The sequence below is a fragment of the Mustelus asterias genome, chromosome 10, assembly GCF_964213995.1.
Source record: "Mustelus asterias chromosome 10, sMusAst1.hap1.1, whole genome shotgun sequence".
NCBI lineage: Eukaryota > Metazoa > Chordata > Chondrichthyes > Carcharhiniformes > Triakidae > Mustelus > Mustelus asterias.
The window spans coordinates 14,622,857-14,638,723 of NC_135810.1; the positions used below are offsets into that span (position 1 = coordinate 14,622,857).

At 40.2% G+C, this 15,867-nt stretch overlaps 1 protein-coding gene across 24 annotated transcripts in view; it reads right to left on the reverse strand.

The window, feature by feature from the left end:
• mycbp2 (MYC binding protein 2) overlaps nt 1-15,867 on the reverse strand; it is a 174,870-nt gene that overhangs the window by 74,369 nt on the left and 84,634 nt on the right. For all 24 annotated transcript variants that reach the window (XM_078221613.1, XM_078221603.1, XM_078221597.1 and 21 more), the window contains 13 exons: nt 15,546-15,629; nt 15,310-15,406; nt 14,026-14,218; nt 12,433-12,707; nt 10,165-10,386; nt 9,333-9,524; nt 8,341-8,547; nt 8,098-8,229; nt 7,696-7,874; nt 3,403-3,545; nt 2,559-2,659; nt 2,235-2,453; nt 989-1,211 (listed from right to left, as the gene is read on the reverse strand). In XM_078221613.1, the coding sequence (XP_078077739.1) occupies nt 989-1,211; nt 2,235-2,453; nt 2,559-2,659; nt 3,403-3,545; nt 7,696-7,874; nt 8,098-8,229; nt 8,341-8,547; nt 9,333-9,524; nt 10,165-10,386; nt 12,433-12,707; nt 14,026-14,218; nt 15,310-15,406; nt 15,546-15,629 (2,267 nt within the window). The remainder of the gene's footprint in view (nt 1-988; nt 1,212-2,234; nt 2,454-2,558; nt 2,660-3,402; nt 3,546-7,695; nt 7,875-8,097; nt 8,230-8,340; nt 8,548-9,332; nt 9,525-10,164; nt 10,387-12,432; nt 12,708-14,025; nt 14,219-15,309; nt 15,407-15,545; nt 15,630-15,867) is intronic.

A 15,867-nucleotide genomic window follows, 5' to 3' on the forward strand; every position in this document is an offset into this window, starting at 1 on the left:
CAACCTCAAAATAAAGGAGGGTCAGTTTAGGACAGAGTTGAGGAGGAACTTCTTCTCTCAGAGGGTGGTGAATCTCTGGAATTCTCTGCCCACTGAAGTGGTGGAGGCTACCTCGTTGAATATGTTTAAATCACGGATAGATGGATTCCTGATCGGTAAGGGAATTAGGGGTTATGGGGATCAGGTGGGTAAGTGCAACTGATCCACTTCAGATCAGCCATGATCTTATTGAATAGCGGGGCAGGCTCGAGGGGCTAGATGGCCTACTCCTGCTCCTATTTCTTATGTTATGTTCTTATATGCGATTTCCCCGGCTGAAGTGCTGCATTCTTTATCAGAACATAGTACACCAAGTGGAGGCAAGGCCTTGACAGGAGATATTCAAAGTCCAAAGATGTTAAACAATAAAGCTTTCAAGAACTACTTGAGCTGGAATGTGTACATTTGAATTGAAGTTTCTACTAACGGCCACAGATGTCAGTCAAGCATTATTCAATAATGGGTGAGATTTTCCGGCTGTTCACACAAGCAGGATCTTCTGGTCCCACTGATGGGGCACCCCTGTCACGGGTTTCCTGTCAGTGGGAGGTGGATTGAAATCTTACTGACAGCGGCAGGACTAAAAGATCCCCACTGCCAGCCAATGGTGGGCCACTTCCTGCCAAGAGACAAGCTGTTGGGTGGGGGCCATAAGATCCCACCCAATATTTCAGACCAGCCAAAGTCAGAAAAATAGCCTTTGCTTGTAGTATTGGGCTTAGAGAACCAGTCATATTGCAACTGAATTGTTCTGCATATTATTTTCCTTTCAATGAGAAGGCCCCTGAGGTTGTGTATCAAGACAGCGATTCACCCAACAACTTTTTTTCTTGCTACTTGAAAACTTTATTAATCATCCCTTTGAACTTTAAAAACTACAGCAGTGCCCATACAAAACATAAAACATAGCATGTATTTGTAAAAAAAAAAGAGAACTCTCCCCCCATACCTGGTAAAACAAGGACTGTAGTTGGCCATCCAGTAGAACCAGAAAACTTTTTCAATTCTATCCATGAATTAAGACCATCATGGCTTGTATTTTTAGGCCCAAATCCAGAACTTTGAAAAGTTTTATTCGGAATCAGCAAACGGAGCACATCCTCTGGTTGTGCAGTACCACACAACGGGTCAAACTCTATAGTCATCCACCTGACACAATCTGGAAAAGTTACCTAGGTAAGAAACAAGCACTATTATTTTGATCTTTCAAACGATAGCTATTTGAAGGATCTTAAGGTCTGAATTTTAGTCTAATCCAAATGAATAGATGACTGCCTGCATAATGAGTTTAATTAAAATATACTTGAGCAATCTTTATCCTTTTATGATAACTGCAATTCAGTACAAATTTCCCAGGTCAGAAGAATGGTTGACAGTAGAAAATGTCACACTGCAAAGCATGAAAAAGGGACATTTAGCACATCAAACCTATTCTTATAAAATATCAGCCAATCTGCTCTTCACACTAGTCAACCTTTCTGATCATCTAAACCAAAATTCTACAAAATTATTCTTTCTACTACCCTTAGACATATTAATTAAAATCTCTGGTCTAGCCTTAGATCCTACACTAAGCTCGAGTTGTATTTTTACATTTCCAAAACCTCATCAGGATGGGAACTACATTAGACACTTAAGAATGAGGAATCAGAGCAGCAGGAGGCAATGCGACCCTTCAAGCTCGCTCCACATTAAATACAGTCATGGTTGATCTTCTACCATAACTCCACTTCCCCACTTATCCCCGTATCTTTTGATTCCTATGGTGCCTGAAAGTCTATCAATCACAGTGTTGAATATACTTAATGCTCGAACATTCAGAGGGCTCTGGAGTAGAGAATTCCAAGCCCATTAGTGAAGCAATTACTCATTGCCACTCTAAATGGCCCAAACCCTTATCCTGAGACTATGTCCCTTAATTTTAGACTCTTCAGCTGAAGGAAACAGACTCTTAGCATCCAAAATACCTCATTTAGGTCTGTTCTTATAATTCTCAATTCCATTCACCAGATATTTAGCAAGGGAGATCGCCAATACAAGGACCAAAATTTAACCAATATCGATAAGTTTGCCCCTACTGAATCTGCTTTGGGCTCAATACTATGGACACCCAATGGACACGAGTTTTTATTTAGAAGATTATTGTATTGTGTGTTAAAACACACGTCTGCAATACAGTAACTTTTATTTGGTACCTTTAATTGGCTGACGCAAGCTGGTTTATAAGGATGGTCACTCTCCACCACAGCATAATGGCTAGAAGTAGTACAAGCAGAAAGGCCTTGTTCTGGCTGATTCCCTGTTGCACTGTCTGTGGACTGATTAGGATTGAAGGCAGGCGGAGCATATTTTTGATTTAACGTTGCGACAGGAGGCAGAAGCTCCTGTACAAGACCAAAAACTTCAACTGCAGCCTATTCGATAAAAAAAATATGCTGTAAAACTCAGAGATAACGGAGAACTAGAATAAGCACATGATAAAATCATCGTTGATTATGCTGGAAAAGAGAATTACTTACTTTTGGGACATTGGCAGCCACTGGTGCAATGTAAGCCAAAATAAGAGGAAGCAGCATGGATAATAGACTGGAAGAGCTGAGTAGTTCTGGAATATCCTCAGCTAAATAAAAAATAAATCACTTTATCCATTCTGTTTGTGAGTAACAGTTTGCAGATTTTAACAAGTAAATAGTATTACATTAAAAAGTTACTGTTTAGAAAGGTATTTGTGAACTTGGCAGCTTTCTTGTTTCCCTGCAGCCTGGTTCAGTTTCCTGACAGGTGGTGCACATAATGACCTTGGTTAATATTTCTACTGCTATACCACGGCCAAATCAAGAGTAAGTTTGCCATTAAAGGGGAGGTTTGCTCATCTCTTTACCAAAGCACTGTGGATAAATATTCAGAACAGTTGTGCAGCTTGAGTACACAATTATTGGAACCTGCATGTTCACTGGTGTCAAAGTCAGAGTGTTTATTTTCAGCTCAAGATTTACAACATCTCACTTTTGAATCTGTCCTGACAATTTTAGGGAGCAGAACATTAATGTTTTTAGAACATTGGATTTTTCCCAAACTACACTGGCATTCTCAACGGCAGTAAAATAAAATAACTGTCTGAAATATCTTACCGTGAGGGAATGGTAAATGTACAAGGCTTCAAATTCATTTTGCTATTGCATTTGATGTAATTAAGCACAACAAGACTGCCAACACCTCCAACAAAGAACAGCAGCCGTTGAATTCACTTTCCTCAGATCAGTCCACCTACCACCATGCTCAGGTCAACTAGTTTCCCCTTATAAAATCCATACACCAATGACAAACATTTCAAATTATTGATTTAAGAAAATGCATACATACCATCTACTGCCAGGGCCCTATGCAACAAATCCTTAGCCGCACGAACCACTGCAGAAACGACAGAAAGGGCGCGGCTGCAATTTTTATCTTCCTCATTGGCTTTGCTAAGAAGCTGTGATTGTAGATCTCCATCAAACTCACTTCTATAAATTAAATTGACACGTTACTGGCAATGTCTCCGTACATTGTTATTACCTAATCTATTTAGCAGAAAACCAGAAGTCAACCAGTCACCCGCACTATAGTAAAGACTTACATTTGAGTACCGCCAAGAAAATTCTGGCATGCTTTATTTAAAAATGTATCACATAACCACAGTTGATTTAAAACCAGAGATTTCCCCAGACAAAATGGGACCAATAGTTCGAATGGCATAAAAGTTTCAGGAAAAATACTTTTAATCAATCACAGAAATATATTTGGACTCCAAAATGAATTTGCTTAGAGATCAATCCAGACTTGGAGGTCACGGATTTTATCCCCAGTGGGCAAGCTGATCCGAGTCCTATGGCAATACCTTAAAATTTGTAATGGTACTGTTGGGTTAGAGAGAAAAGTCTGTTTGTGTTCCCGCTCCTGATTGCTAACCAGGCACTCCAACTGCATGCGTATAGACATCAATTGAAGATGTCATGACTCTGCACTATTCCACTGCCTTTATGAAAACCAGCCAGAACTTTCACCAACCAGCAGCAAGACTAAAGCACCATAAACTCCAAACCCTGACCTCTATTCCCCCAGCTGTTTTCTCAGGTTCAACCACCATGCAGTTGATCTTGGTGAATCCTCACCTAAGTTTTGGACCCTAATAAAAGAAAATGCCCATTTCCACCTCAGATATTGACCACTTCCATCCAACCTCAGTCCATCACTCCTGAAACTCCCAACCTCTCCTTCGCCATCTCAATGCTCTATTTATCTAAACAACCTGACAACAAATTCCCAAGCAATACTTTATAAAAATACCACTCATCTGTACCCTAAACTGTACACAGTTTTTTCACTGCCCAGTTTTACCCAATGCATCAAAATAAAAATTCTCACCAACTAGTCACACATGGTCTCACCCCATCGTTCTCTCTGTAATTTTCTTCATCCCATCTTTTCCAAACGGCTTTGTGTTCATACATCCTCCCTCTATTCCGCCATTTAATCACAGAATTGTTACGGTCCAGAAGGAGGTCATTCAGACCAGTGTCAGCATCGGCTCTCCAAATGAGCAATTAATTTATTGCCATTCTCCTAACTTCTCCCCACAATACTGCATATTCCTCCTTTTCAGTTAACAGTCTAATTCCCTTGAATGGTTCAATTGAACTTGCCTCCAGCACACCCTCAGGCAGTGCCATTCCAAGAACCTTCAACTTCACGCTCTCTGCAACTCTTTAGCTAAAGTGCACTTACTCTATCTCACCCACCTTGTAAAAAATTTCAAGGTCTTTAACTATCTTGTAATTCTTCTCCTAATTCCTATTGTAGAGCTTGGATCTCAGGTTTCCACGGATAAACAGCCTGTCAACACAGGGGATGATTTTCCGGCTCTTTCTGCCAGCGAGATATTCTGGCCCTGCCGATGGAGCCCTCCTCCTCCCCCTAGTGGGGTTCCCAACGGTGTGGAGTAGATTCAATGGGAAATCCCACTAACTGTAACAGGACCAGTCTATCCCGCCAATGGCCAATCACCTCATGCCACCGCGAAACACTCTGGGAGGCCAGAGGATTTCATCCACGATAAGCGCTACAAATGATGGACACTGGAGCAATACTGCCTTGTATTTATGGAACCATGTCCAAAGCCATGAGTCAACTTTTTCAGGAAACAATTGAACAAAGGGATTCAGCCCCTTCAACCACAACTCCCCACCTCTTCCAGTGATTATGAACACTGTAATAACATGTTTTTGGAGATTTTAAGATACGCAAAAGGTCTATTTTTGGTTGGATAAAGTTAAAACTTCTCAACCTTATCTGACATCCAGAAATAAGCCACTTTACCAGCAAAGGATAGAAACCAGGAGAAATATGATAATTATTCATTTTACCTGCCCAGGGATGGATTACACCCTTATTACTACCTAACTAGTAACTAAGCACAGATAAAGGATAAAAGGGGACATCTTTCAGAAGTGTGTCTTTTTTGCTTTGTGGTTTAGATAAGGGTAAAGTCACTGCCACTGGGTTCAGAGAACCTGCTTCATGACAGTGAGAAAACTTTAAAGCGGAGGTTGGTGAGGAATGGGGGAAGAACTAATACATACAAAAAGTGTACATGCTAAACAAATTCCTCATTAGTAAACACGCAGACATAAAAGGATCACTGAGACGCTTTAGATATAAAGGACAAAATAATGCGCAAACAGTGGTGGTGAAAAGATGTTGACGAGGTCAATGATTCATAACAGTATAAAAAATACCAAGGAAATGTTTTTTTTGTTCTGTCTTGTTATCTAGCCTTTACTGGGGTTCATTTTAAAATTTTTATCTCCTATTCCCATTTTGACCTTTCCCTTTGATTTCCTACACTTTATCCGAAGTTTGAGTTGCGTTTTATTGAAAAGTATTTTAATTTTCTGCTGGATATTAAACAGGCCCCTGGTCTGGAATTTGCCAACAGTAAGTTCAGATCTTAGTTATAGGCTCCATTTTCTTCCTAGCAGGGTTCATGTGAAGTGGGAAGGGAGAGACCAGATTAACATTTGATTCAAACATCCTTTGTCAGGGCTCAGCATTGGCACAGATTTGGGTATTTGGTGAAAACCCAATTTTTCCTCCACTTAGGATTGGCTGGTCCGCAGTATAATGCATGCATTTTCTATTTTAATTTCAGATCTTCTGCATTTGCAGATATTGCTCTCTCTCATGTTTTTACTCTAACATCTCTTGCATCCTTTCATTCTGCTTTCCAATATTTTCAAGCTCTTTTTGCTTGCCTACACATCGGCAGTATCTTACTAACCATTTTTTGCAGTGATCTTCTACTCAGCAGAACGCAAGTCATTTAAGACGGTAACTGAATCTGATTAGCGCATATTAGCTCTCTTGCCCCACATTCTATTTTTCCATACTTACTAAAATAAAATAGCCAGCTCTTAGCCTTCAGTCTGATGAAGCGTATACATCTGAAATGTCACAAACGTTTCCTCTTTACAGACTAATTAACCCACTCTGCATTTCCATCTCCTTGATTTTAATTAGGATGATTTAATGACTTTGCAACTGAAATATTATACGTAGATAGAAGGAATGGGTGGTGTAGCGTTAACACACTCATCATTTACATTTACTACCGGCTTTGGATCCAGTCAACCAAGGCTGATGGTTTCTACTCTTACTGTTACCTAGTAAGTTTTCTGCAAATTGGGTTTGGCGGACAATTCAACACTTTATTAGGATGGGCTCATGAGCACATTGTTCCTTGATAATTGGCAACATTTATTCTCTGTAAATGGACTGTACCAAGCTACCAACTGAAGAAATTTCTTCCTCGTGCAGCAAATTGTTTAGTCGAAGCTTTTATGTAGATATTAGAGACACATTGGGGCAGTGAAGAGCTAAGCTTTCTAATCACAAAGCCACGAGTTTCAATCATAGTGTTGACTAAATACTCTTGCTTGGTTTCTTTCATAACACATGGGCGGCATGGCGGCACAGTGGTTAGCACTGCTGCGTCATGGCTCCAGAGATCTGGGTTCGACTACCAGCTTGGGGACACTGTGGAGTTTGCATGTTCTCCTTGTGTCAACATGGGTTTCCTCTGGGTGCTCTGGTTTCCTCCCACACGCCAAAGATGTGCAGGCTAGGTGCATTGGCCAGACTAAATTGCCCGTGTCCCCTGGGATGCGTAGGTTAGAGGGATTAGCGGGGTAAATGTGTGGCATTACAGGGATAGGGCCTGGGTGGGATTGTAGTCAGTGCAGACTCGATGAGCTGAATGGCCTCCTTCTGCATTGTAGGGTTTCTATGATTCTAAGACAAGTTCTAAGCAAGCTGCTTGAAGAAACACAAGACTGCAGCATAAAAAGGCAATTTAAAATATCAGCAAGATGAGTTATATAGCACAAATTGTTGCATCTTTTCATCATTCTTGAATAGGTTTCTTCATGTTTTGGTGCATCTAAATTTGAAATGCACAGGGGCGAGAATACCACTATATAATATACATATGCAACGGCTACAGGTATTTCTTGGACAGTTGGAATATCTTTAATAAAGTTTCATAAACATAAAGGTACTGAATTATTACATCACCAGACTAGGAAATCTTAATTGAAAAGTGGAAATGTGCATTCTTACCTATAATAAAGTACCTGAGGGATTTGACCTCGAGTTTGATTAGTTCCATTACTGCTGAGGCTACAAGTACTAAAAGTGAAGGTTACACCATCGGGGCACTGAATCGTAGTCATCCCTCCATCTCCATTTGCAGTGCGACTTCCATAGTTCCTTAAGCGTACTGCATATTTTACATTTTCCTGGAATTGCAATAAATTCAGCAAGCGTTACACAGGAACCCAAAAGCCAAGAATAAAATATATTAATGCAAGAAATTCATAACAAAATTATTTCTCACAATACTTTAAATCAGCTTTTAAATTACTTAAGTGCTGGCCCCATAGAATTTATCTGCTACAAAACCCAAATGTGTTATTTAAACTTTTCAGAGCAAAGACTGTCTCTTTTCACATTGCTCCATACCTTTAGAGGGACAGCTTTATCCAGTCTAATTTCTGCTGTGTCACTGGAGGAGTCATCGGTGCTGTAAGTCCCTTTTACTAGTTCTAAGGAAGTCCACCTGTGAGAATGTGCTGAATCACCAGTGTGCTCACTCTGTCAAAAAATATTTAATCATCAAGGGGGGTCATTGGATTCTTCAGAATAACATTTACTCAAGAAGACAACAATTCGTTTCAAGTTTAAACACAAAACGAATAAACTTACATCATCCACCAACACTTCCAGCTCATATTCATGAATGCCACCTCCTCCGTATACATGGTACCCTACCACAACTACCCCAGGTTTGTCCACAGAGAAGCAAATTGCATCTGGCGACCCATTACCAGTGTTCCAACTTCGTCCTTGACTAGTTTTAGCGAACCGGTTTGGTGTGGCTTTGACAGAATGGAGCGAACTCAATCCATCAACCTGTGAAGGCAATAAAAATGTTCAATAAGGCTAATCTTTTAACGGAATACAGATTTCTCTAATCTTACATAGTGTTATATAGTATTTACAATGCAGAAGCAATATGGAATACTAAACATTACCCCAACCCAAAATAGCTTTGTATCAATGTCTCATTCCTCTTTGATGGATTCTGTTTTTATGGTTAACATTACAAGAGCTGGAGATACAGCAATACATTACAGGAGCTTGAAGATTAATTGGGTCCTAAACTTGCTGGACAATTTTCTTCCTCACTTTCTGGTTCATTATCTACCTGCCATCTCTGACTTACATCTTCAGCAATGCGGGTGTGGTATAGGTTGAATCTATTTTCCCCCCCAAATATATCTTGTAACATTTCATTCATTTTTTATTTATACTTACAGAATGACCTGTAATATGTCCAATGACAGTGGCTACCTCATTTGGCATCTTAACACAGACATCAGTGCCGATGTTGACTTGGTTTAGCACCTCACCTGAAAGGTGGCACCAACAGTGCAGCACCCCCTCAGAGGAAATGTCAGCTTTAATTTCGATGCTCAAGTCCTGCAGTGAGACTTGAGCCAATAACCTTCTGATTTAGCAATAACGCTACCAACTGAGTCACAGCTGACACTGAGTACAAAACCAAGTTAACATGTTACTGAAAACATTTTCATGCACAAGTACACAAAATTTACAAGCTGAAAAAATAAATGTTAAATAGTTGAGTAAATCAAAAAGCATGCCTTAGATAGGTTAACACAGATCTGCCCCCTTACCTCAGATCCCAGTGCTGATGCAGTGAGTTCACTCACTATACTGGCAAGTAGGCCACAAGTATTGGACACTAAAAGTGAAGAGAAGAGTTCTACCTCTCTCCTGAGTGTCTTTCGAACTGGAAGCACTACAATAACCAACATTTTTTCTAGGACTTCTCGAAAACTGGTCATACTTGTAATGTTTTCTTCAATCTAAGGGAAAATAAATCCTGATTTTATTGCATATCCAAGAATAATCTTTATTCTTACTATTGGTTCTAACTCCTGTCAACAGATCAGTTCAAGTTTCAGTATTCCACATTAACTATGAGATATTATAATAAGAGGTTACACAGTTTGTTAATCCTTTAAAATTTCAATAATATAGTGTAGAGGTATACTTTTTTCAGAACTGTCAAAAAGGTAGATCTTTGGAAAATCTTTGATTGGACTCCTCTGAATCAGATTCCTGTTTCAAACTCAGATTTTTGCTTGTGCAACTTCTGGAGTTGTATTACGATTGGTGAGGCAGTAAACTAAGGCCGGGATTCTCCGGCCATTCACGTCCCGTCACCACTGACGGCGAGGATGGATTTGATGCTCAGCCGAATCTTCATTCACTTTTACAGTTTTACAATTTCACATCATTCATCCAAATGGACAATCAATGTCAGTAATTTTGCAAATAGAGTATTAAACAGAAAATATGACCCACCACAGTTTTGTAGTGACACTATTGTTGGTGTCAACAGAGGGAGACATATCAATGTAGGCTACTCAACCGGCTAGTGCAGCCTTCAACCAATGGGAAACACTGAAATACAAGACACAAAAATTTGTTTCCTGTTCTCACCTGGCTGAGCTTCTCCATATGAGCCACTAATAGGGCAAATCTGTGAACCATAGCCGATTCATTCTCTGTGCTATTCTGCTTCACCAAAGAGCGAAGCAGCACCTCACCATCATAGGCAATGGGTAGGATTGTTGTCAGCTTGACTGAAGAGTGGCACAGTGCAGACATGACTGCTGCAAGTAACCGACTACTTGACGTCTTGAAGTTGGCTTCCTGTATGTCCTGGCAAGAAAACAGAGATTCATTGCCAAATATATAATTTTTTAAAATACAGGAAATTTTCCAGTCTGCAGGTCTTTTATTTAAGATCAATTTTGATTATTCAACTGTTCACTAACCCAAGGGCAGTCCCATTCAGATGGCCAACGGAGGACAGCCAAGGAAGGAGGATTGTGCGGTTGAGTACATCAAAGACTGAAGGTAAAGGACGAACAGTGCACCATGGTCACAATGAGTGCAACGTGTGACTCTGAGGGCAAATCAGTGCCCTGGCAGGGTGCAAACCGGATTGAAAAGGGTCAAATATGAAACTGGGAAAAATGGACATGCAGTTGGAGGCAAAACACATTCAAGGACTTGAGTGGAAAGGAAGGTTAGAAATGGGCTGTATTTTGCAAAGACAATGAGTTCAAGGGAGGGTTTAGAGAAGGGAGCTGTAGACAGCAGTTCTGAAAAGGAGGAAAACAGTAAACGAAAACAGGGAACTGTTTAAAATATCACGGAGACCAGGAAGCAAAATTAGCTGGTCAGCAGAAAAGAACTGAGAAAGCAGGAAGTGGGTCTCATGAACAAAATGGGTTTTGAAAGAGCATAGGGGAAGATTGTAGAGTAACTAGAGGAAGATGTGGGCTCATTCTATAAATTTGGAGAAAGTGAGGCTTGGTGAGCAAGGAAAAGGTGGTGATGCACAAAACAGTGGTGATAATGAAGTTCAGCGGCTTCTCACACTTGTTTTAGGTCAGAGTGGGGGAAGCAAGACAGATAGGTCAACGGAGCTGGCTCGTGTTGGAGGCAAAGAAATGCCATAGATTATCCTTTATTTGAGGAAGAGCCAGGGACAGTGAGCTGTGGCACAGGAGAACAGGGTCTACCTGTTATGATCCAGTCAGGTCTGGCAAAGAATGGTTAAACCAGATGTCTAACAAAAAAACTTTCAAGTCTATAAAATAATGAGGGGCACAGATCAGCTAGATATCTTTTCCCAAAGGTAGGGGAGTTTAAAACTAGAGGGCATAGGTTTAAGGTGAGAGGGGAGAAATACAAAAGTGTCCAGAGGGGCAATTTTTTCACACAGACGGTGCTGAGTGTCTGGAACAAGCTGCCAGAGGTAGTAGAGGCAGGTACAATTTTGTCTTTTAAAAAGTATTTAGATAGTTACATGGGTAAGATGGGTATAGAGGGATATGGACCAAATGCAGGTAATTGGCATTAGCTTAGGGGTTTAAAAAAAAGGGACGGTATGGACAAGTTGGGCCGAAGGGCCTGTTTCCACGCTGTAAACCTCTATGACTAAGTCTTCCACCCTTGGACTTGAGGAAGGGATGACTATGGCTGCACTAAAATGAAACTACCACATTTTCAAAAATATGCAAAGAAATTCACAACAGATTCCCACTTCACCCTGAGGTTTCCATTTATATCACACACCCAGTCTGAGACAGTTGCTGTCTAGCTTGGAGTATAGCTGGCAAAACAAAAACTATACTGTGGGCTGCAAATTGCACTCTCCCTCAAGCTGAAGAGTTCTTCCATGACAAGTACTTTGTTTTGTTCGCCAGGTACAAGTGGGTGCACCCACCTGAAGATTCAATAACATGGCTTACAGTCCAGGTCAGGTAGTTTGTTTCCCCAAACTGCTGACTCTACTGCTATACTCCACATGATGTCAAGCACAATCAATACCTGGTTCTCCATAACTGGTTATCCTACACCACTTAGTTTAGTGCATTCAGAGATAAGGATCCAATGTTGAGAATTTTCTATCACTGTACATGTGTAAATTTACTGTATTTGAATGCAAAATATTAGTGATAGAGATTTACAATCAAAATTAGAATTTATAAAAGACACACGCATATAATATATACAGAAACAAATCAAGTCAATAGATCTCCATCAACTTTAGCTCTTGGCGCAACAGAAAATGATCAGATTTTATTGCAGTAAAAATAAGCCAGATATTTTAATCAAATTCAGAGAGAGTAAATCCAGAAGAATTAAACCTCTATTAAAACAGCAAAAATATCATTCTTCTTCTCGCAGACTTACCTGATCTAGGCAATTAAGCAGGTCACAAAGACAAGCCCACTGCAATCCAGGTGTAGGATAAAAAGAATGAAAGCAGGCTGTAAACGTGTTGTGGCACTCCTGAAGAACAGCTTCTAATAGAGTCTTGGGTTGTGAATGGTAGCCATGAGGATCATTGTCAAGCCGCAGCATACAATGATCAATTCCTTCTGATAAAATTTTTCTCAGTAGAGATCGGGTCTTTCCCACACATTCTGCCAGCTTGCTCGTTTCCTCCACCACTGCTTTAGCACCAGCTGCAAGTCAAAATAAAAAACAAGTCAACATATTCGAATGCACTTGCCACTGAATCAAACTTGTCACGGTCATTTTGGCTGAACTGAAGAATGTTGAACGCATGCTTAGATGCATACAAACTGTTAAATGCATGATCTGAAACACTACTAGATTGCAAGTGTAATTTTTTTTAAAAACACACTGAAGCACAACTGGTCTACCCATCATAAGTAAAACAAAGCCATAGTTTTGTATGAGAAAAGGCCAGACACGAATGCCTTTTGCTCTCACGCAGACACCACTAATTGTTCAGTTAATTGCCGACTACGGGTACTTCCCCAAGAACAAATAGTACAGGAAGCAATTTGCCTTGAGAAGGAAGTAAAGCAGTCACTGCACAAAATTGGGAGAAAAATGAAATAAGATGGCAGCAAAAGAAATGCATAAAGCTGAAGAAATAAATATTCAAACTCAAGGTTAGAGTGCCCTTTTTTAAAAATATAGTGCATATTCGGTAAGAGTGAAGACCAGGCAGTGACCTTTCACCCATTCTCTTTAAAAGGAAGAAATTTATGGCATGTCAAATATAGAAGCAGAAATTCCCAGCCAAAATGTTTCATCTTAATGGCATGGGTTACCTAAAAAAGGCGACAACCATTATTTCAAAGAGTATATACATCCAATATGTTAATGTTTTGCACCTATCAGAGTGCCACTTTAACCAATTGGGCAGCACAATGGTAAAGTGATTAGTGCTGCGGCCTCACAGTGCCAGAGGCCCGAGTTCGATTCCCGGCTTGGGTCACTGTGCGAGTCTGCACGTTCGCCCGTGTCTGCATGGGTTTCCTCCAGAAGCTCCAGTTTCCTTCCACAGTCCAGAAACCATGCTGTTTAGGTGCATTGGCCATGTTAAATTCTCCCTCAGTGTACCTGAATAGGTGACGGAGTGTGGCGACTAGGGGATTTTCACAGTAACTTCATTGCAGTATTAATGCAAGTCTACTTGTGACACTAATAAAAAAACACAGATCTTTGAACCAAGTTTGATCCTAGAATTGTTTTGATGGCATTTTTAATTGGTTGAGTCCCTTCACTTATCAGAATTATCAAGTCATCTAAGCATGGCTAACTGCCACATACAAACATGATTCTCAAACAGACTGAATGAAATGCACCCTGAATCTAAGGTTGATCAGACACAAGGCCTTCACTGTACAATTCTAAGATCCACCTAAAGTAATGAAAGGTACATCTTGATCAATTAATTTTAGTAACATAATTGATATTTTATTGGAATGTCACAAATTTAGTGTAAATTATTTTCTGGGCCAACAGTACCTGATATAGGGTATATCTCACAGATGTAGACACGTAGCAGTCGCAGGCAACAAGTACCAACAAACTTCAGTCGTTCCAAGTCCAGAAGAGTGGCTGTATATTGAAAGCCTTTTAAGCCCTGCAGCTCCTCCACTCCCAATACCAGCGTTGTCCAACTCCATTGTAGAATGCTCAGCAATGATTCAAAACATTCCTACATTTAGAATTGAAATATTGATATATTTAATGAAATGGTTGTGCAGTGCAAGCATATTTTTACACAAACCTGGTTCTGCATGTGCACAAGTTTTCTTTTTAGAATGAATTTATAACACCCATCACTATTCTGGTGCCAGCATTTTTTTTCCCCAAGTGAATACCCAATGAAATGTACAAATGATAAAATTAATGCAACAGAAATCGGAGTATTTTCCAGCAAACCTTCCTTTAGCTAACAATCTTACAGGCATTTTGTTACAACAGATTTCAGGCCTCTAAAGGACTGAGGTTTTGTAGGACAAACTTGCATTGTTAATTTTGCTTTAAAACGTGCCTTGTCACGGTAAATCTACGTCAAAATTGCACTCCCCATTTTCCTCCCAAACAGCAGTAGCTCTCAAATATGTCTCAACAAGCGTAAGTGAAATGGTGGATCCAGGATATTCAGCAATGGGGTAGGTGTGGGTGAAACTGTTGCAGAATGGACAGAAGCAAGGGGGCTTGAAAACTCCCTCATCAACATGCCAAGCACAGCAAACTGAGTCCATCACTAGCAGTTCACTAGCCATATAAATTTAAAGGTAAGTAAATCAGTCATCTCGAGTAGCAGAAATCGAGCGTGGGGTTTTCTGCCCCTCCCACGACATGTTTTGTGACAGCGGAGGCAGCCCGGCATTTGCCGATGGTGGGATCGTCTGGTTCTAGCTCTGTCAACAGGGTTCTGTATCTGCCGCTGCCAGGGAACCGACAATTGTGCGTCACCGTCAACGGGACCAGAAGTTCATCGCTATCTGGATATTGGCCTCAATGATTATTTGCAGGTTGAATGAATGTAGTGAGATCTTGTTTTTAGAAAGGAGTTCAATACATACTTGCCTTTCTCAACTTTACACCACTTAAAATTATTTATTCTACCAATTTCAACCAAATAATCCTGAAACAATTTAATTTTGATCAGTCAGCTACAAAATTGCAGCTTGAAAATTTTAAGTTGATGTAGAAATCTTATATAGATCAGAATTCACTTATGTACTAAACTATTCCATATAGTGAACTGAAAATTTTTATTCAAATTTGTTCACTCACCACTGAGACAGTCCTTGCGAAAGATCGCCTCAAAATATGTACCGGTTCACTGGGTTGCTGCTTTCCTTTTCCAGAGTTTCCATCATTCGATGGTAACCTACACCCAAGACAATTAAATTCAATGCAATTCTAGCAAGTGAATCGCCCAAATTATAACTGCAACAAAGATAAAAGGGATATGCTTCTATCAGCAGGTTATTTATGATTTTTAAAAAACTGATTTGGTAATAACCAACCTGTACAGCAACTGTGGTATTTGGCCTGCATTCACATCTGTCCCATTGTTGGACTTCTTAGAACTTTTAAACTGAAAAACAACACTGAAACAAGGACATGTATATTTAAAACACTGCCTTCAGCTTTTATTTGCTACTTTCACAACACGTTCATTAACTAAACTATTATTATACAGGGTGGAACGGTAGCACAGTGGTTAGCACTGTTGCCTCACAATGCCAGGGACCCGGGTTCAATTCCCAGCTTGGGTCACTGTCATTGTGGAGTTTGCCCATTCTCCCCATGTCTGCGTGGGTTTCCTCCAGGTACTCCAGTTTCCTC